Source organism: Ochotona princeps, chromosome 13, assembly GCF_030435755.1.
Source record: "Ochotona princeps isolate mOchPri1 chromosome 13, mOchPri1.hap1, whole genome shotgun sequence".
Classification (NCBI taxonomy): domain Eukaryota; kingdom Metazoa; phylum Chordata; class Mammalia; order Lagomorpha; family Ochotonidae; genus Ochotona; species Ochotona princeps.
Window position 1 is genome coordinate 63,623,356 of NC_080844.1, and position 20,783 is coordinate 63,644,138.

The following is a 20,783-nucleotide window of genomic DNA, read 5'->3' on the forward strand; positions in this document are numbered from 1 at the left end:
CTGCAAGGCTTGCAGTTGTTCCTGGCTTCCAGCTTCAGCCTGGCCTAGTACCTGAAGGCATCTGGGTTGTGAACCAGCAGATGGAATCAATTGCTCTTTCCGGCCCTCTGTCTCCCTCTCCCTTCCTCATCTCTCTACCTCTCACACAAGTAAGTAGGTTTTTGCTTCTTTGTTCAAAGATGCTCTTGGCACCCCTGGGAGACAGCAGTGGCTGCAGACTCCTCTCTCCCAGGGAGGAGGCAGGAACCCAGCAGCATTAGCACTGGTGCCAAGCTTCATGGGGCAGAGGTTGCTCATTCCCAAGCAGGCACCTTCTCTGGGGTGCCCACCCTCAGCAGGAACTCAGGTGGCTGCCTGTGTAGCAGAAAACCTTCCCCTGGCTCCCCACTGAAAGTGCTCGGCCTGCATGCTTGACTGTTCCTTCCTGGGTGAGAGAGGTAGCCAGCACTGGGTTTGTGTGTGGGACAGAGTGGGGTGGGTGTTCATGCATGGCCCTTCCCACACATGGCCATTCCCATGAATAGCTGTTCAGTCATCCTTGCAAAGCCAGGACAGATCACAGATCACCGCCAGAACTTTCCATCAGGTTTCATTTAATTTGGAAGATATTGCCACACATTGCAAACAATTTGCACACTGGTGTAGGGCCAGCTCAGGAGTGTGGATGTCCGTGCCAGGGGGTGACACCTCGAGCAGATGGAGCTGCCAACTCAGCCTCCTCCTGGCTCCTTCACAGCCCTAGCAGGCCAAACAGGAGAGCCAGACTAACATGTGTGGGCCCTTGGGAAAGCTGGCACTCTGGTCCTCCCACCCTGGGTACCCCAGCACTCCTGATCTGGAAGGGCCGAGAGGGCTCCCTGCAGACCAAGCTCGCGTGACAAGCACGCAGGCTTCCGCTGTGGCGTGGTGTTGCCCTGGACCCACCGCAGCAGCATGCCTCCCCTCTTGGGAACGTGCATTCATTGGCTTGCTGATGCTCCAAGGAAATGCCTATTGTCACAGAAACCAGGGCCTTTTGCTGCAGCTCCGAATGTCCTGGGGCTGGCAAGGGGAGATTCTAGGGATGGCCATGGGCATCTAACTGCAGCACCAGGTATAGCAGGGCTCGGGGCCCACGGTGCTTTAGCTGGGCCCACTGCCGATGCCCAGGAATGCCTGCTGTCACACGAGGGAGGGGGGAGGGGCTGTGCTGAAGGAGGCTGAACAGGCCAGCTCCTTCCTCCTCTGATGCTCAGATCGGTTCACTGACTTCTCTCCCTCCCGCCAACTTCTCTCTGCCGAGCTGCCCGAAGGATCAGATAAATGGGAACCAAGAAAAGAAAACGCCCTTTGGGCTCTGCCTGGCAATGCCCACACACACTCCTGGGGGTGCCTCTGGACAACAGTGAGCAAGGCTGCTATGAGGCAGCTGCTGCTGGGGTTGCCGTCCTCTGCCTTGGTCCGAGTCGAGCCCCGAAGGTCTGAGAGGTCACCCTCGCTGCCGCCTCCTTCGCCCCCGCAGCTTCAGCCGCCGGGCTGGCAGGCTGAGCGGCTGCTTCCCAAATTTCTCCATGATCTCCCTGATCCGGGCCAGGTTGGTTTTGCTCAGCGTGAAGTCGCAGCGAGTGGCCCCCATGTCGTAGCCAACCATACAGTTCTTTGTAGATGCTGTGAAGCCTTCTGCCTTGGCCGTCACTATGTACTCTCCCGGGTTCAAGAGGCGCCAGTAATCCCCATCGCTGGCTGTGGAGAGAGAACCAGGGTAGCTCAGAGTGGCTGCTTCCAGTACAGACACCAGGAGTGGCCTCCCCGCCCCAGAGGGGCTCCAAGGCCCAGGGCTTGAGCTCTCGCACTGCAGGTGTTCAGTGTGTTTTGGAAGCCAAGCTGTTTTCCTCTTTGGAAGATACATGTCTGCTTTTTAACAGGAAGGCGTCTGGGGAGTGGGGCCCGCCATGGTGCTAACACACATGAGAAGACAGAGAAACCATTGTTCCTGTCCCCATTGACAACACAAGCCAAGCATCACAAACCTGAACTTGTTCTTGACACACAGTGCCATCTTGAAAAGCCATCAGGCTACGGCTTCCAAGGCTACTAGCACAGAGAAGCCATTTTCAAAGGACACTTCTAAACAGCGACAGAGGGACAGTCCCGGGGCTCAGGGAGTGTTGAGGGAGCTGGTATCTTGCACCTCCTCCCACAGGTGGGAGCCAAGAGACCTCAGACTGCCACTGCCAGAGAGCAGTCCAGCCGCGCCAGCTCCTGTACTGGCCAGCCACCCCTTGGGTGCCTCCTGCGACCACTTCCTCAGCAAGCCTTCACCACACTCCTCCGAGTCCCCAGCGGGGTTGGGCCTTATAGTGTGTCACCGTCTCTCGCCCACAGGACATCAGGCTCCTGCCCTGCTCAGCCGTCCCAGCCCTTCACTCTCCAGTCACCTGCAGCTTCCTCTCACACATGGACTCTGGACCCTCCTTGGCCTTCCTGCACAGCCTGCAGGGAACGTCTTCATCTGCCCTTACAGGCTTACACAGGCCTCCCTGAGGAGGACTCATGCTCACCGTGGCCAGGCCCACCCTCGCTTCGCTCACTGCAGTGCTCCTCACCGGGCACGCAGTAGGTGCCCCCTAAGAAGTCATCAGCACCCTGTGGGCTTGGAGTCAAGGAGTCTCAGCTCCTGGACCTGAAGGCTTCCAGCCTTGCCTGGGTCTCTCCTCCGCCTGGTGCAGCCTCTCTGGAGTTCTAGGCTGCCGCTTCCCTGGATAACTCTAAGGCTCCATTCCCTCCACTTCCACCCTAATGGCCAGGAAAGCCTCAGATCAGCCATTGTGTGAAGTGCAGGGGCCACCGTGTTGGATACCTGTCCCTCTGGACAACCAGACCTATGCCCGTGGGAACCATTCACAGAATCCTAATCACAGGTCCATGCACAGTGGGCACTGCCAGGCACTGCCGGGCGCTTGTGGGCAGAAGAGGCAATGGGAGCCCAATGTGCGTTGGTGGCATTGGTGAGCAGGTCAGGTCACTGTCCACCATGCCAGGGACAGCCACAGGGAGATGGGGCAGGGGCGGAGCTGACACATTTATATGCATCCCAGACTAGTTTCTCTCCCCCTGTGGAATTCCATTTAACATCTCCGTTTACTTTATGCAAAATCCTCCTGAAATAAAACCTGTCAGATCCCATAAGCCTCAGACAGAAACCAAGGGAGACTCCGAGCTTGTGCCGAGCACCGGAAGATGTGGAAACCAATAAAATAAAAAGCAATGGGTAAAGCATGGAATTCATCTGTCGTGAGAATCCACTGGGGGAAATTATTCATGGAGAAGATGATAAAGAGAGAGACACACACATTTCCCATTAGCTCATCCAAACTGTCTCCTTGATTATAGGGGCCTGAAATTTGGAGGCCGTTAAACAAAGCATGCTTTCTCATCCTGGTTTAGGGCACCCCAGGGCCTTTTTGTCTCTCATTCAGTTTAAAACTCTTAGGTTTTCTCACATTGTGTGTGAGGCACTCAATCGTCCAAGGACTGTCCAAGGACTGTTCCAGGCTCTTTCTAAAGGAGCTCGTCAGCAGTGTTTCAGATAAAATCCTATAAGAACCAGCTCCAGAGCCCGTTCTTCCTTTGCAGTGAGCCCAGCAGCCTGCACCGTCCCTAGCACGCTGTGGGTACACGCCCCACACACAGTGGGTGGGGGAGTAGGTAAACCAGTGGATACATGGATGCCTGTGAGGGGCGGCTATGTACTGTGCACTATGTTCATGCTGGGGCTTTTGGGACCACATGGTCTATGGCCATCAGCTGGAGGAAACTATTAAGGGGCTGGTGGCCACCTAGTGCTTGAGATACCCTCAACACACCCTGTCCTGTATGCAGCACCTGGGCTCGGGTCCCAGCTCAGGCTTCTTGCTCATGCAGACCCTGCGAGGTAGTGGCGACGGCTCAATCCACACACACGGCAGATCTCAATGGAATTCCTGTCTCCAAGCTTTGGCCTGGCCAAGCCCTGGCAGCTGTGGGCATTTGGACCAGCAGATGGGAACTGTCTATCTCTATTATCCCTTTGCTTGATTTACAAATAAGATATTAACAAGTAAAACAATTGGTAACCAAAAGGAAAGAATTCAATGGACAGCATTACACAATAGTCGCTGTTCTGCAGCATTTCAGACACATCTCAACCACTCAAATCACTAGCTTCTATGCTAGACACGCTGAGAGGCAGACTGGTGTTGAGAAATGTATGGGCCGGGCCTGGGTTTCTGCCTCTCTTCATCCTCATGTCCCAGGGTCTCCCTTTGCTGGTGGGTCACACAGCCTGGTTTATTTTGGGGACAGAACCTATGGATACAGAATGCTCTCCCAAAGAAGATGAGCGTGTGGGGATGGTACGAGGAGCACTGGATGTGAAGTCTCTAATCCTAGGCTTAAATCTCAGCTCTCCGATGATTGCTCCTAACAGGTAGGCATGTGCGAAAGCTCATGGAAAGTGACATTGTATGATAAAGTTTGCTTTGTTGAAATTAAGAAAAAAAAACATTCTGGGGGCCTGGCGTGGTAGCCTAGTGACTAAAGACCTCGTCTTGCACGTACTGGGATCCCATATGGGTGCCAGTTTGTGTCCTGGTGGCCCTGCTCCCCATCCAGCCCCCTGCTTGTGGCCTAGAAAAGCAGCTGAGGAAGGCACAAAGCCTTGGGACCCTGTACCCACATAGGAGACCTGGAAGAGGCTCTGGGCTCCTGGTTGGATCTGCACAGCTCTGGTCATTGTGGCTGCTTGGGGAGTGAGTCAACGCACGGAAGATATTCCTCTCTGTATGTCTGACTTTCCAATAAAAATAAAATCAATCTAAACAAAAGCCTCTGAAATCCACGGGTATTTTTTCATGATGGATATTTTCCATAAACTTATTAAAGATATATTTTTGAAATAACATATTTTGAGTGGCTTTACAGAATCAAGCACTCAACCAACAAGAGGACCACAGGCCAGCAGGAAAATAGGCAGGGGTCACACTCAGTCATCCAATGGAAGATGTTCATCCTGACCCATTGAAGGTAAATCATGCAATGTTCTCATTCATTGTGACACAGTTATGTATAAATCCTACTAACAAATAGTTAAAGTTTAATGGAAACTATTTGCAGGGAAACTGATACACACCGGCACTTCCTTTCTTCCCCCTGCTTCCTCGCTGTCTCTCTCACTTTAGCTCTCAAATATAAGGGAGGACATGTGTAGGCCCCGGTCTCCCAAGGGCTAACTCCACAGCTTAGCTTGTTTCTAAGGGGTAACAGGATGGGCAATCTTGGCCTAATGCATTTTAGCCCCTGGCTTGACTGCAAGTTACTCTTCCCTGCTTCCTCTTTGTTAAGATGCCCCCAGGGGAGCTTAGCAGTTGATTGAGCATTGGGATAATACTGGGAGGAACTAGGAAGACTATAAAAGATGCAGGCTCACCCCAAATAAATGGCATTCTGTTTATAAGAGTGACCCACTGTGTGTTGTCTTGTGTTGTCTTGTGTGTTGTCTTTTTGTAACCCTAGTCCCTCCGCTCGGCTCGGGGTACGCGGTGACGCGGGCGTTGCCAACAGACATGTGCTTATTTGTTTTATTGTGATTCCCTGGAGAGTCCTCAAATATGCTATCTGTAAAAATAATTTGCACCAAAGCAAATTTATCTTCCAATTCCATTTTCCCTGAGCGTCTGGAGTCGCAAACTGCGCTTGTGTATTGCTCAGTGGTGGGGGCGCACTCTGACAACGCCATGGGAGGCAAACCCCACAGAGAGCATTTACACAAACTGCGGTTGCTGGGACCATGCCAGACAACACGTTCTCACAGGACCCCAGTCCCATAGGCAGGCACCCTAACCCTAACCGTAACCAACCACACATACGGCTACTGATGACTTGAACATTGATCACTGCATGGTTCATGACTGAACACCCAGGAAACAAATAGTCGAGGCCTTCTGCCCTCACAGTTGGAGCTAGCAGGACACAAGTACCAAGCACATGGTGCCACAGCAGGGAGCATCAGACTGGGAGAGGTAGCAGGGACCAACGGGATCGGCAGAGCAGTTGTGTGGGGACAGAGTGGCCCGGGATGGCTGCGTGGAGAAGGTGACATCTGGGCATAGATCCAGAGAGTAAGGAAGAATTGAGGGCAAGATGGGTCAGATAGATGCAGGAAGCAGTCAGACAGCCCAGCATGTGGCTCTCCATCCCTCAGGACTGTGTCGGGGGACAGGTAGGGGACAGAGTGACTCCTGGGACAAAGGACTACCAGTTAGACACAGGGCATTCCGGGCCACAGTGGGAAACCCGGGACCTTCCAGGTTCCTCTGCCCTCATGTCAGGCTCTACTCTGTGCAACAGGAGTCAGAACGGAAGTTTCCCCTTCCTAACATGTCAAGGGACCTCTTCAGGCTTGTTCCCCATCAGGACAAGGGGAAAGGAGTGGCCAGCCTCCCTCAGAGGGTGAAAAAGGAAATAAGATAACGCCTGTGTGGATGATCTCTGAGAAAGGGTCATGTAGGAATGACCCCTTCCTGCAAGCATCATCGAGCAATGACTGTCCCAGGGTCACGTGGCCATGGCACAGTCCCACCTGAAAACATGACACAATGTCAGAGTTTTAGGAACTGGAGGCTGAGGTGTCTTCTACTGGGTCTTGAATTTTTGGCCTGCGATAGCAGAGAGAGTAGGACAAAGATCTCAGCAGTGCCTTTCAAAGACCATCTTCCTTACCCTCCGATTACTACCCTCAGGTTCTAGAAATTCTAACCCCCACCTCTTTCACCTGGACACAGCACTGACAGTCACTAACCTCAGCCACTGGCCCTTTTCAGCAGCCAGACCTGTGAGATCTCATTTAGGGCCTCATGGCTTCATCTGGTGAGCGCCTCAAGAAAACGAGATTGCTGTGGAAAGTAACAGAGCTAATGGCTCTGCCAGGCTTGGACATGCTGGGACTGCTGTTCACACTTTAAAGACACAACACAATCAACATTTTTCTAAGACTACAAGGGCACTCAAGGCAGGATCCTAACCCCCCTGCTGTTGGCCCCTGACTGCTATGGCCTGGGAACTGCCTCCTTGAACCCCACTCTGCTTCTCCAAGGCCACAAACATGGCCCAGTGTCCCCTCTAGGGCCACCTGCCTGCCTCCCCATCCCTTCCAGTCCTTCCTCTATCCCTGTCTGAGAGCTGAGCAGCCCCACAGGGGCGGAGCAGCCTCCTTGACCTGTTGGAAATACCCAATGCCGCTGGGAGTCTGGCAGCTGCCCCCAGCACACCCCAGGGCAGAGGCAGAGGGCATCTAGGGGCGCTGAGTCTGGGAACCTGGCTGGCAAGGGTCTTAGGCAGGTGGAAAGGGCAAGCAAGGAGACCTTTATTCAGGTCTGGGTAAGACGTTCCTTGTTTTCACATCATGATCAGAACCCATGTGAGACCCTGCCAGCAGACAGACTTCTTTACCAAGACGTAGCTGAGCCGCACCCAGTTACCTGTTCGGATGTCGTGGTTAACACCCTCCACGGAGATGATGGCGTTTGGAATGCCTTTTCCATGTAAATCCCGCACCAGGCCTTTGATGCCGCGGTGAACCTGCTCAGCAAACAAGGTGAGATCGGGGGTGAGGTCTCCCTGCACACCACCACTCCAAGGCAGGGGGCTGCAACCCAGGGCAGGCCCAGTCCCCACCAAGAATGCTCACAGCCTCAAGCTCCGCTTCAGGGCTGCCTGGTTCTGCAGGGACCATGCCTTGCTTCTGGGGGTTGTACACTAGAGAGCGCCCCAGGAGAATTAAAAAAATCCAGAAGCTTAAAAAATATTAGCTTCTGAGATGGCATAAAAATATCATTCTCTGGAAACTGGCATTTACTTTTTATAGGCACATTTGTTTTTACTTTCCTACCCGATGCGGGCATAAAGGCCAGATGGGGAAAGAAATCCAAGGGATCATCTATAAAGTCAGCCCTATCCTCCCACACCCCCAGCCACACCCCCAGCCTGGGAACGCCCCTACCCACAGCCCTACCTGCTCCATGAACACGATCAGGGACTCTCGATTGTTCTCCCACTCCTCGGGCAGCTGGCTCTCATGTGGGTATTTATCACAGCCCACGTAGATGGAGAGCTCAAAGCAGTTGGTGTGAAGGTAGCTGAAATCATTGAGACCTGCAAGTCAACCAGGAAACCGTGCTATGAGGGGTGCTGAGAGGCAGCTCAAACATTCTAGAACATTCTGAGGACTACCTGTCAACAGGCAGGTGGAGAGTGTCACTCCAGATAAAGTGAGACAATACAGCAAGTGTGTGTAGCTGCAGGGAGATAACCACAAAGCTTACATCAAGACAGACCCCCTCTCATATAAAAGCATCTTTGATAACAGGCTGGCATAGCACATAGATATTTATTTTATCAAACACAGTTTAACACACCATTGTTTAGAATAGAATTGTTAGTAACATCAACACTATGGAATTTAAAAATATTTATTTATTTTTTTGGAAAGTCAGATACACAGAGAGGAAGATCTTCAGTCCACTGATTCGCTCCCCAAGTGGCCACAGTGGCCGGTGCTGAGCCAATCCAAAGCCAGGAGTCAGGGTACCAAGGCTTTGGGTCATCTTTGACTATTTTCCCAGGCCACAAGCTGGAAGCTGGATGAGAAGTGGGGCTGCCGGGATTAGAACTGGCACCCATACAGGATCCCAGTACATGCAAGGCGAGGACTTTAGCCACTAGGTTACCACACTGGGCCCCAATATGGATTTATTTTTTTTAAGAATTATTTATTTAACAGAGATAGATGGAAAGACAGATTTTCCCTCCACTGGCTCACTGGCTCACTCCCCAGATAACGACAATGGCCAGGACTGGGCCAGGCTGAAACCAGGAGTCTGCAGCTCCATCTGGGTCTTCCAGGTGGGTGCTCAGGCTCACAGACCTGAGTCATCTTCCACTCCTTCCTAGGAGCATTAGCAGGGCACTGAACAGGAAGCAGAACAACCAGGACTGGAACTGCTGCTCCATGGGGTGCTGGCATCACAGCGGCCTAGCCTGCTGTGCACAGGCCAGCCTCAACACTATGGCTTTGAAATGTTCAGTTACATTTATCTCTGTGATGGTGCTCACCACAGCAATGGCTCTGGGTTTTCCCTTCCTCCTCCTTTCTTCCTTCTGTCCTTCCTTTCTTCTCTCTCTCTTTCCCTCCTCCTTCCCTCCCTCCCTTCCTTCCCTACTTTCTTCCTTCCTCCCTTTTCTTCTCTATCTCTTTTTCCCTTCCTCTCTTCCTCCCTTCCTTTCTTCCTTCAAAGACCCATTTTCCTTGGAGACCATTGCTCAAGCTTCATGCAAGGGGTAAATGGATATTGGGTGGCAGTGCCCAGGGTTTTCTGATGCTTTTGAGTACAATGAGCAGCAACCAGTGCGACCCTGGCCTTCGCTGCCCTTTCTCGCTTTGCTGCCTATAAGGCACTCCCTCCTTTGGTTGGGCTTTGCCGCATCATCAGATGGCAGAGGCTGGCACTGGGGGCAAATTCTGTTAAGTTAAATGACAGAACCACCTGGAGAGTGCACAATCCAGAAGTTGGGGTGGCCTAGTAGGGAGATAGTGGGCACCTCCCTCATGGGTAGCCACTCCCACCTTAGAGTACGAGAACCAGGACAGGGGCAGGGGTGGCTAGACAGAAAGGCACCTGCCAGTATGTGGGTGGGCTGGATAGTAGGGTTGGTTGAGTTGAACTAGGCTTCAATGCCCACTGATATGTATGAGAGCTAAATGGGATGTGGGACAGACTGAACAAACCTGTGGTACATACTGGCATACTGACACTGTGGAACCAGGGTAGGGAGCAGACCTGGTGGGGGTTATGGGGAGTCACCCCAGCTAGGCTGCAGCTCCCACTGGTTTGCATGAGCACCGAGTATGAAGTGGGTAGGATCGAGCTGGACTATAACACCAATTGTTTCAAGTAGATGACAGGGCTGGAAACAGAACCGACCCAGCAATTGCAACGCCCAGCATGTGCGTAACCTGATTGGGATGATGGACTGTGCCAGACCATATTCTGGCAAATTCACACAAGAATCAGGTTTGGGATCATCTCAGATGAAGTTTCTTTGGAGATCCCTCCAACTAAACTGCTGATCTCAGAACCCCAACCATGAAGAGACTGTCAGCCAGTGGATTCTGAATAGGTTTCATTGTGATTAGAACAGCGAGATTTAATCAGTTCAGATCTGTTGAACTATCAAAACTGCTTGAGCAGGACCCTCGGAGCATGCCTCACATCGGGGACCTGGGATGGGTGGGAGACTGGCTGGGGCTTTTCCCTTTGTTTCTCTCCTGACCCCAGATACAGGGGGAAAATATTAGTGTGGAAACAATGGTCTTACCCACTTTCCTGTAGCCCTTGACCCTTTGTACCCTAACCTACTAAGTAAGATCGTTTAAAAAATTAATTAATTAATTAATTAATTTAAAAAGGCACTCCCTCCTGCTGCGCTCAGTACAGGTGTTGGGCTAAGCCCATAGCTTCTGGGTTCAAGGGCAGCTCAGTGTGTGACAGCTGCCTCATCCCTGAGGTCTGAGGCCACAGGGTACACAACATGAACATTCTGGCTAGTAGGTTCCAGACTGGCTGCTGACGTCACCAGCCCAAGTCTTTGGTCGCACTTGGAATCCATCAAGGAATAGTACAAGCAGTAGAATAGAAGGATAGGGTAGGGACTGACATTGTAGCATCGCAAGCAAAGCTTCCACCTGCAATACTGGCATTCCACACAGTCCCAGCTGATCCACTTCCAATCCAGTTCCTTGCCAATGCTCCTGGGAAAGCAGTGACAGGCAGTCTGCATCCAAAATTTGAGAGACTTGGAAGAAGCTCTTGGCTTCAGTGTGGCCAAGCCCTGGCTACTGTGGTCATCTGGGGAGGGAACAGTAGGTGGAAGGCCTCTCTCACTCTGTCTCCCTCCGTCACTGTCTTTTTTTTTTTTTAAGATTTATTTATTATTATTGGAAAGATGGATACACATAGAGGAGGAGAGACAGAGAGGAAGATCTTCCGTCCGATGATTCACTCCCCAAGTGAGCCGCAACAGGCTGTTGCTGCGCCGATCTGAAGCCAGGAACCTGGAACCTCCTCCAGGTCTCCCATGTGGACGCAGGAACCCAAGGCTTTGGGCCGTCCTCAACTGCTTTCCCTGGCCACAAGCAGGGAGCTGGATGGGAAGTGGAGCTGCCGGGATTAGAACCGGCACCCATATGGGATCCTGGTGCGTTCAAGGCGAGGACTTTAGCCGCTAGGCCACGCCACCGGGCCCCATCACTGTCTTTTGAATAAATAAATAAATCTTTAGGGGAAAAAAAGGTAGGATAGCATGGAGATCTGAGCGAGGAGGAAGGCCAGGGGCCCATTCGCCCCGCCAGCCCCGCAGCGTGGAGTCTTAGAGAGCACAGGCACAGTTGGGGACTAACACACCAGTTAGCACGGGTTCTGCCTTCCTGTCCTCTGTGCACACTGAATGATGGTCACCTCCACACTCATGGGCCTGGCTGAGTGCTGACATCATTACGACTCCTGGAAATCCTACCATGGACCTGACATCTCGCAATGACACCTTCAGGGCACCAGCAGTTCTAGAAGAATCCACAGAATGGTGAGAACGCAGATTCACGGCAAGGAGACACATGGCCCACAATGTCCTTCACCATATGTCATCTTGCTGAGGATGCCTTGGTCACATCTGGCCAGAGCATGCCTTCAAAAATAAACTTTTCATTTCCTGTCTACGGTGCAGGTGTACCAGGAGCTAGAAGGCATGACCCAGGCAGTTCAAAGTTCCAGTTGGGGTTGGGGGTTGTCAGAGCCCCCTTTGTGCTTCTTCTTGGAATGGAACACTGTCATCAATCTAGCAGGGCACACAGTGGTGTGTGGTTGATGTTGCAGGCTCCTGTGATGGCTGCAAGTTCGCAGGAGCAGAGCGAGAGCCCCACAGGCTCATTGAAATGCACTGAGCCGTGCTCCCAGCCACCCTCCCCACTCCCCGCGTGCCCGTGGGCCCCGCGCTAATGAGTGAGAAGGAAGCAGACAAAAGACACATAGGCAGGCAAGGGAGAAGGGAGGAAGCAGAAACTGCATCTCATTAATCTCCAAAGAAATGAATCTGCAGACTTCATCACACTGTGGGAAGAGTGATTAAAGAGCTCAAACCACCACATGGTTCTCCCGTTTAAGTCCCTGAAATTATGGAAACATAATTGGCAGGGCAAAAAAATGCCACCCCTGCGCCTGCGACCATGTGGCGGCCAACAACTCAGCCCCTTGTGACAGACTGACGCTGGCGAGTCCTGTTACGCATACACACAGCTGAGTCCCAGCAGCCCCGACTCGGGCTGTCATGGGGCAGAACTGCCACGCTGTCCATGCCAGGGAAACAAATCCCTCCACGTGTTTCCTTTTCCCCCTGGAGGAGACGCACTTGCAAGCACGCGAGGACTGACTTCCCAGAGACGTCAGATCATACGCATGAGCATAAAGCGGCTGAGAACACACTCATACTGAGAAGCCACAGGCAGCAGGCTGTGGAAAGAGGCAGATGGCAGGAAATGGGAATCCCCGACAGAGCCTCTCTGATAAGCCCAAAGACGCGCATCCTGGTCTGCCACCTTTGTAATTCTCACAGCACTGGGAAGGAGACATCACCACCAGGACCACGGCCACCAACATCATGACCCTCTTCACAAACGGAAAACCACCAGGCTTCAGAGAGGTCAAGGAACTTGCGCAGTGTCACACAGCCCTGAATCACATCCCAGGATTTGAACCCAGGTCTAGCAGACAAGGAATCCTCACAAAACAGAGAAGACAAACACTGTACATCATGCATGGTGGGTTGCAGGCTGGTGCAGAGGGGGCTGGGGAATGCTACATCTGCAAACCCAGGCTGGGTTTGAGTCCTGGACTGGGACCAGATCAAGATAGGAGGCGAAGGCTTATCCTGACCTCTGAAACATAGGATCTTTTGCCTGTTGTAAAGCTATCCATGGGGGTCTCTTTGTAGTCCCAGGGACGCCAGGAACAAGACCTCAAATGCCCCATGGTGCAGGATCAGTGTGGCCACGCAGCCCAGCCTCCGACATGCAGAGAATGGTCTTCCCACATGTTTGCCTAGCAGCTCAAAGGTACTTCACAGCCGGGCTGGGGCCCCAGACCCAGCCTTGCTGACTCAAAGCAGGGGAAGCCCCCAAGTCAGAAGGGAAACCAGCACCAGCACCCTCATGCTCTCCGCTCCTTCACAAGACTCCTTTTGGGGGCTCATGTGGGACCACACTCGGTGTGACATCCGAGTAGCTCAGCAGCAGCAGCAGCAACTGAGACACAGACCCCAGCTCTCCCCCTGCTCCCTGCAGGAGTTCTCCCTGAGCCTCAGAAACCCCAGCATCTCTGCTGTGAACCGGGAAGTGAGGTGCTCCCAGCCCATGACTCGCTGTGTCCAGTGCTGGCCCTGGTAACTCTAACTGCAGGCACCTGCAGACACACAGCACTTACTTCCCGCCACGGTGTGCCAGGAAGCCCCGTTGACTGTCCCCTCTTCCTTCTGGAAGTCTTCCGTGTGGCACACCCTCCTGCGGGCGTCTGTCATGAGGCGGTGGGTGGATGCGTAAGAGTAGGCCAGCCAGCGGAACACGTGGTCATCGGGTGTGGGTGTGTGCTCCTGCGTCTTCCACAGGGACCGCACCATGTCGTAAGGGTAGGCCACCACCAGCTCTCCGCCCTGCAGGTTGCCGCCCAACACAAAGGGGATCTTTTCCATCCAGGCTATGACCGCCCTGGTCTCCACGGCCACCTGCAAACACGCAGAGCTGATCAACACCAGGAAGTGGGGAAAGAGCTTATCTCCCTAGCTCTTCCAAAAAGGGCAGCCCTTTCATGAATCAACCCTAACAAAACGTAAAATTTTGGCATCCAACCCCAGAGACTGGAGTAGCATCATTTTATAACCAACACATGAATGGACCAGGCCCACTCATCATCAGCTACCAACAGCCTAAGAATGAGACACAGCCAACCAGGGTATGCTGCCCATGGAAAGACACAAACCCACAATCCAGCAAGCTCGACTCCGGCCCAGCCCTGACTCCTGGGGCAGCAGACTTTTTCTGCGAAAGGCCAGACAGGAAAGGTTTCAGGCTGTCTGGACCCTGTAGTCTCCATGCTCTCCACTCATCTCTGCTCTGACACAGAAAGCTGCAGAGGCAGAGTCAGGGGTACGAGTGAGGCAGTGAGCCACTGACAACAGGGGCCCAGGAGGGACTGGGCCGCAGGGCAGGGGTTGCCAGCTCCTGCTCTAACTGGTCCAGCATAGTGTCCAGTTCCCAGCAGGTGCACAGAAATGTGAGGGTGAAAAATGCTCTGTGATTAGAGAGAAACAAGAGCATCAACAATAAAATCCTAGGCGAAACAAAAGAGCAAGAAATAGAAGGGAACCTGTTGGAGCAATCCTTTTAAGCAAAATTCACAAAGCAGTCAGAATGAATGGGCCTTATTTGGATGTTGAGCTAAAACAAGAAGAGGCGGGGAGAGAATGATAGAAAAAAGTCTCAGTGTCCTCAGAGACACTGGATAGTGCCTAATGTTAGCAATCACTATTTTGATAGAATACTGGTATAGATTGAGCATCCCAAATCAAAAACTGCAAATTCTGAAACTTCTGAGCCCCAAGTGGGCAACTGCACATCCTAGGACTTTGTTTATGCATGAACTCATTAAAATATTATTTACAAGCACCTTCAGGCTGTGTAAGTTGACTATAAAACATCAGAGAATTTGGAGTTTATATTTGGATCCACAAAACACGAACTGTAAAATGTATATTTCTGATCCCAGATACTTCCAATGAGGGATACTCAATATGCAATAATTTGCAATTTAAAGGAGTGTCCGTATTTTCCAGAAACACCTGGCATTTTCTGAGTTATCCAGGGAGGAAGAGGATGCAAGCGACGGATTAACAGACGTAGTCAAATGGCATGGCCCTTGCGCTCCTTCACAATCTTTCTCAGAGCTTTGTTTGCACTGGATAAAATGTTTTAATGATAAAAAGTTAAGGCAAAAATGGAAAGGACGTCTCCTAAGGACTTATCCTGGGAAACCTGAGACATTCAGCTACTGCTCAATCAATCCAATTATCTATCCTAAATTCCAAACTTTCGTGTGAATCATTTCAGCAAAATGAAAGTTAAAATGGCAGGAGGACTATGCAACGCTGCAGTACGGAACGCTGAAGAGGGGACAGAAGGGACCCAATGGGTTCGTTAGGCTTTGTTCTTCTTCTTTAAAAAGAAAAAAAAAAACCACATCAGGGCCCTGGCCTGGGCTAACCATAGGGCCTCCTCCCACGCCATCATGACTGTCCTGTGCTTGGCCCTGGCTGTCACGTACTTCACCTGTGAGCCGCCAGCCACTCCCCAAGCCCAGGTCCCATCCCTACCCAGGGCCTGTGTGGCTCCTTCCACGCCTTCTTCTGCTAAGGCATCCTTCATGGTTATTTGCTTTCGGTCTTAAACAGGGAGTTTGGGGGGTGACCCTAGTCACACTAAATTTCTATATAAGACTTTCCTATGCTGAACAAAGCTACCCTACAGCCTTTTCCACAGCAGGTGTGAATCGTACCTGGGGTCTGTGGGGCTAATTCACAATGATCCCCAGTGGATAGGGGACCCACCCCTGTCTCCCTGGGTGTGTTGGACTCCCCAGCCTCACCCACCCGCGGGTGACACGGTTCTCAGCTGCGTCCCCTTGGCACTGGCCGGGCAGCATCTTTGGATGCTTTCTCACGGTTGGTTTCCTCCTCCATTCGTCACTTCACATCTTTGCCTGTTTTTCTACTGAGCTGTTCAGTTTTTCTAATTATTCTTTACAAAGCATAAAATTCTAATGATTTCTCAGTTACATAATTTGCAAATAACTTCTCCCAGGCTTTAGCTTGCCATTGGAATACCTAAAATCTTTTCAAGAGCAAGCTTTCTTATGTTGATGAAGCTGAATTTATTAAACTTTTATATAATGACTAATGCTGAGCATATCACGTTTAAGTGGTCTTTCTGGCCTTACATGTCAATTGCTTATCTTGTAAAATTTTGCCAGCAGACTGTACGGTTGAATGACGATTAATTTCCACCTCGCATTTCTGCAGAAATGGTTTCATTTCTCTGCCTTTGTTTCCTATCTTCTTGATTTCTGTTCTTTTCATCAGTCTTCCTTCCTTTCTCTGGGGTTCTTTTAGTATTCATTTTCATACTTCTCAATTTAGTCTCAGCCTTTTTCCTTTAGCAATTTGATCACCATGGGTTTAAGTTGCTCTAGGGCACTATTTTTTTTTCCTAAACTCCACATATTCTGATATATATTGTCACCATTATCCAGTTTTAATAATTTTCTGTTTGTAAGCATAGTCTTCCCTTTTTTTTGAAAAAAGATATATTTTTGTTGGAAAGGCAGATTTACAGAAAGAACAAAAGAGAGCATGAGAGGTCTTCCTTCCACTGTTTCACTCGCCTGTGGCTGCAACTGGAGCTGAGTTCATCCAAAGCCGGGAGCTAAGAACTTCTTCCAGATCTCCGACATGGGTGCAGGGGCCCAAGGATTTGAGCCATCTTCTGCTGTTTTCCCAGGCCATAAGCAGGGAGCTGGATTGAAAGTGCAGCTGCTGGGACATGAACCAGTGTTCCTATGGGATGCCAGCACTGTAGGCGGAAGACTAGCGTGCAACAATCACTGTGCCAGGCCCTGTGTGGTCCTTTTCATTGGCTCATTATTTAGAAGCTTTAAATTTTTTCTAAGCACATGATAATGCTTTTCCTTAGCCTGACTCCTGTTTTCAATTGTAATTGTGTGGTCATGAGGCCAGGGTCTCTGCAACTCCTGTTCCCTGAAGGTGGTTAGAATTTCCTTCGCGGCCTTGCATGTCATCAGTTGTTGAAAATGTTTACAGGACTCAGCAGCAAATAGCCCTTAGACCTCTCATGGGTCCCCCGTCACAGCTATTAGATTTTTACTCAAATTTTCATCTTTGACGCTGTCTTGTCATAACTGAGAAAGATATTAGGACGATAGGAGTGTATCCTCTCTTCCTCGATTCTGGAGAACAAGCTCAAAAACTCAATTCCAGGTCAGTCCTGGACCTCCGTACGAGCAGGCTGAAACAGCGATGTCTGAGCACTTCTCTCCAGCAGCTCAGGGCTCAGAAGGCCAGCCACCATGTGCCACTCTGGATCCTGGCATTCCCGAATAATAACAGCCCTGGTGTGCAAGGATGACAACTCAGGGGAAAGAGGGACTGTGAGCACGGGGAACAGAAATGATGAGACTCAGGGCACCAGAGGGCACTGACTCCTTTACCCCCAGCAGCTGCCGGAGTATCCTGACAGAACTGTCATGCAGGCCAGTGCTCTTTCCCGCCCGAATGCCTGCACAAGCCAGGACTGAGCCAAGTTAAAGCCAGGAGCCAGGAGCCCAGAGTTCTATCCTGGTTTCCCTGCAGATAACGACCCAAGCACCTGAGCCATTATCTGCTGTCTTCTAGGATGCATTATTAATTAGCAGGACCTGAAGTAAAGAAGCCGGAACTCACGCTGTTACTTCCATACTGGATGCAGCTTAGCCCAGTGTGCCACACTGTCCACCCATGAGTGACTGCGCTGCCTTGTGGTCACCGGAGAGAAATCACCTTCCTGGCCCCCTGCAGTGAGTGGTGGCCACACTGCTGTCCCCGGCACAGCCTCACACACAGAGCACTAGAGCTGCCACCCTCCTGCAGCCGTCTCCCTCAACAGCCCTGTTGTGGACACCGACTGTTGCTGGAGCTTGCAGCCCAGTTCAGCATGTCCCTGCTGTGGCTGCAACAGGAGGCTGAACTCTGGCCCATGACGCCTGAGCAAAGGGGTCACACAGTGTGTTTGAGAAAACTGTACAACATAAGCGAGAATCTTCCTCTCCTCTTCCTTGCCAGACACGGCAGCTCCAGCACAAACTGCGACCTGAGTTGGTGGGCCTCGGGCTGGAGGTCACACATTAACTGGAAGGGCAAGAAGAAACACCAACCCTGGATTCCCTGATGGCCAGTGGGCTTCTCTTGGTCTTGAGAGTCCTTTTGCGTGAGGAAAGAAACGTACAGCTCCCTTGCTAAGCTCCTGTCATTCTGCTGCCTAGGGAGCTGCAGCTGAACCCAACAGTGTGGCGGTGGAGGTCACGTACAGCTGGGGAGTTAGCGTATGGAGGGGGATTGCTGTGGGCTACACAGACCCAGGCTGCTCTGGGAGCATTGCTCCAACACTACAGACTCTTAGTGCAACAAGAAAATGGAGGAAAATATTTCTCATCGAATATCCTTTTACTTCCCAAAGAAACCCCACAAGTAAGAACCCATGGAGATTTCTCATTTAGATGAAAATAACATACATCAAGCCATCAGCGCGGGCTCGGAGTGATTCTGTAGTCGGGTAATTGACAATGATGAGGGTCATTACATTAGCGGCACACACACAGTGCAGGGCAGTCTCTATTTTCCAAGCACTCTCTGCTTATAAAGACATAGAATCAAGCCATTTCTGCGAAAAATGCCCCCAAGGTCAGCCTAAAAGTTGGTTAGTGTCTAACACCATGCTTTCTTATTGAGGACAAGTAAACCGATTTTGTCTCTCTCTGAAATGTCACATTGCCTGCACGTCCTGGGGGCTGCTCTCCGACCCCTCCCCCTCCCATGGCTCTGCACAGGACTGCTCTCTGAACGCCCCCTCCCCCTACAGCTCTGCACAGGAGCAGGCAGGAGCTCACTCACCGTGGTGTTTTCTGACAGAAACCACTCAGGGATGGCGATGTAGTGGTTGGGCACCTTCCTGGGGACTTCCTGTCGGTCCTCGGCCTCCCACAGCAATGTGTTGAGGTCAGGAAAGTTGTTGCTGATGTCTATCCCGTCATGTGTCCAGCGCCCCAGAGACCAGCCCCCCAGCTCCGAGCCCTGGAAGAGGGGTCAGGGTGTTAAGCCCTCGGTCTACAGGGTAGATCCCCCATGCAGGCAGCATCTCTAAGCCTCTGGACACCTTGGGGCCCTAGGACCGCATGTAAAGGGCAAGGTGAGAAGCCTGCTGGGAGCACTTGGTGGCAGTGGGCGGTAGGCAATGCAGTCCAGGCCCTCCACAGATGCTGCCCAAACAACCCCTGCGGCCTCCTGGCCTGCCCGGAAAGCTGAGCTTCCTCACAGGACTCTTCCTCCTCTCTTCCACACCCTCCCACTGCAATCCCAACACAGGACGCGCCTATCCTGCAGCATCAGCACACCTGTTCCAGGATTCTGGTCCATACTCAGCATCCCCAATCCCTAACCAACTACCTGCATCTGTATCTCCGTAGCATAGTTTACCTCTGACAGGTGTTTTGGTCTGAAATATGGCCTTTCATTCCCCGCTCCTGTGGTATGCCTCTGCAGATATGCAATGTGACCTAATAGAAACCTTACTCTACACGTGATTCTGTAAGCCTGTAATTCTGTCTATGCTGTGCATACCTATAGCATATCTAAATTCTATTCACTGCTGCGTCACAATAATAACTCTCCTTGAAGGACTAACGAGAGGATGAAAGGTTATAATTAGGGTTAGTGTACGCTATTGTTCGGTGCTCCGGGTAAGGTAATATGTTACATTTCGTTATCATCATATATGAGGGTAGTTTGAAAAGTACATTGAAAATGAAATTGAGAGAAGTTCATTTGGGCACAAAAAAATCTTGAAACCCACAGACACAAAGCCTTCAAAAAGATCATGGAAAACTGATATAATGAAAAAGGCCATGCATGGATTTCAATTTTTTTTACACTAAAATGAAGTTATCTTGTAATTCCAGCTTCCCAGGCTGTTTTGTAAGTGCGCTGGCCCCTGCCACACGGTGACTCCCTGCTACATCCTTCATGTGGTGGACGGGCCGCCCCACTCAGGGTCACAGGGATGCTCAACTCTGTTCAGCAGCTCCTAAACCCCGTGACTTTGCTGCCTCAGCAGAGAGCCACTTGGGAGGCAGAGGGTCCTGCAGGCAAGGGATGGGAAGAGTGGGCGCATACCCCTTCGGAGGCCTTCTCGTAGCCATCAGGGTTGAGAGACGGCAGGATGTGAATGCGGGTCTCCTCCACCAGGCGGACGATGCGCTCATGACCGGCCAGGTACTCCTGACACAGGAACTGCAGCAGCAGCAGCAGCAGCTCCCGGCCCAGCACCTCGTTGCCATGAGCGCCGGCGATGTAGTGGAACTCAGGCTCACCTGCACTCAGAAACACAGACAGCGCTAGCCAGGCCGGGCCGGGAGAGCCCTCCAAGGCATAGCAGCTGGCCCTTGTTCTTGCCAACAAACCTCTGAACTTAGCCCAGGATGAGTGGTTTATTCCCTAAAATGGTCAAGTAGATAAAAGTGTAGAAAAATTGTGGATGACACTCATCAGCGGGTAATAATCCTATTACGTCTTTGCAAGAACAGCCAAAAGAACACAGGGCTTAGGGGTTGGCCATTCACCAGTTAAACACGAGCCAGGATAAGTATCTTGTACTTGGGGGAGACTAACTGTTTTTCCTAAAGGAACTTCCTGTGAAGTTTTACAGGAACAAAGACAGACAGAGACGGTCCCACAGGGCAAGTCCACAGAGACAACATTGCAAAGGGGGTGTTGGAGTCTTTTCTCCTTCAAAGCTCAAGTTTAGGAGTTTGAACTGTCAAAAATGGGAGAGGGAAGTACTC

General features: G+C 51.5%; 1 protein-coding gene across 1 annotated transcript in view; it reads right to left on the reverse strand.

Annotated features, from left to right (window-relative positions):
• Positions 1 to 588: 588 nt before the first annotated feature.
• The window catches only part of CPXM2 (carboxypeptidase X, M14 family member 2), a 95,868-nt gene continuing 75,673 nt past the window's right edge, over positions 589 to 20,783 (reverse strand). The window contains exons 9-14 of the mRNA XM_058671211.1: positions 20,116 to 20,312; positions 18,838 to 19,017; positions 13,548 to 13,845; positions 8,030 to 8,169; positions 7,497 to 7,596; positions 589 to 1,722 (exon numbers count right to left, since the gene is read on the reverse strand). Coding sequence (XP_058527194.1) covers positions 1,469 to 1,722; positions 7,497 to 7,596; positions 8,030 to 8,169; positions 13,548 to 13,845; positions 18,838 to 19,017; positions 20,116 to 20,312 — 1,169 coding nt within the window. The 3' untranslated portion in view covers positions 589 to 1,468. The remainder of the gene's footprint in view (positions 1,723 to 7,496; positions 7,597 to 8,029; positions 8,170 to 13,547; positions 13,846 to 18,837; positions 19,018 to 20,115; positions 20,313 to 20,783) is intronic.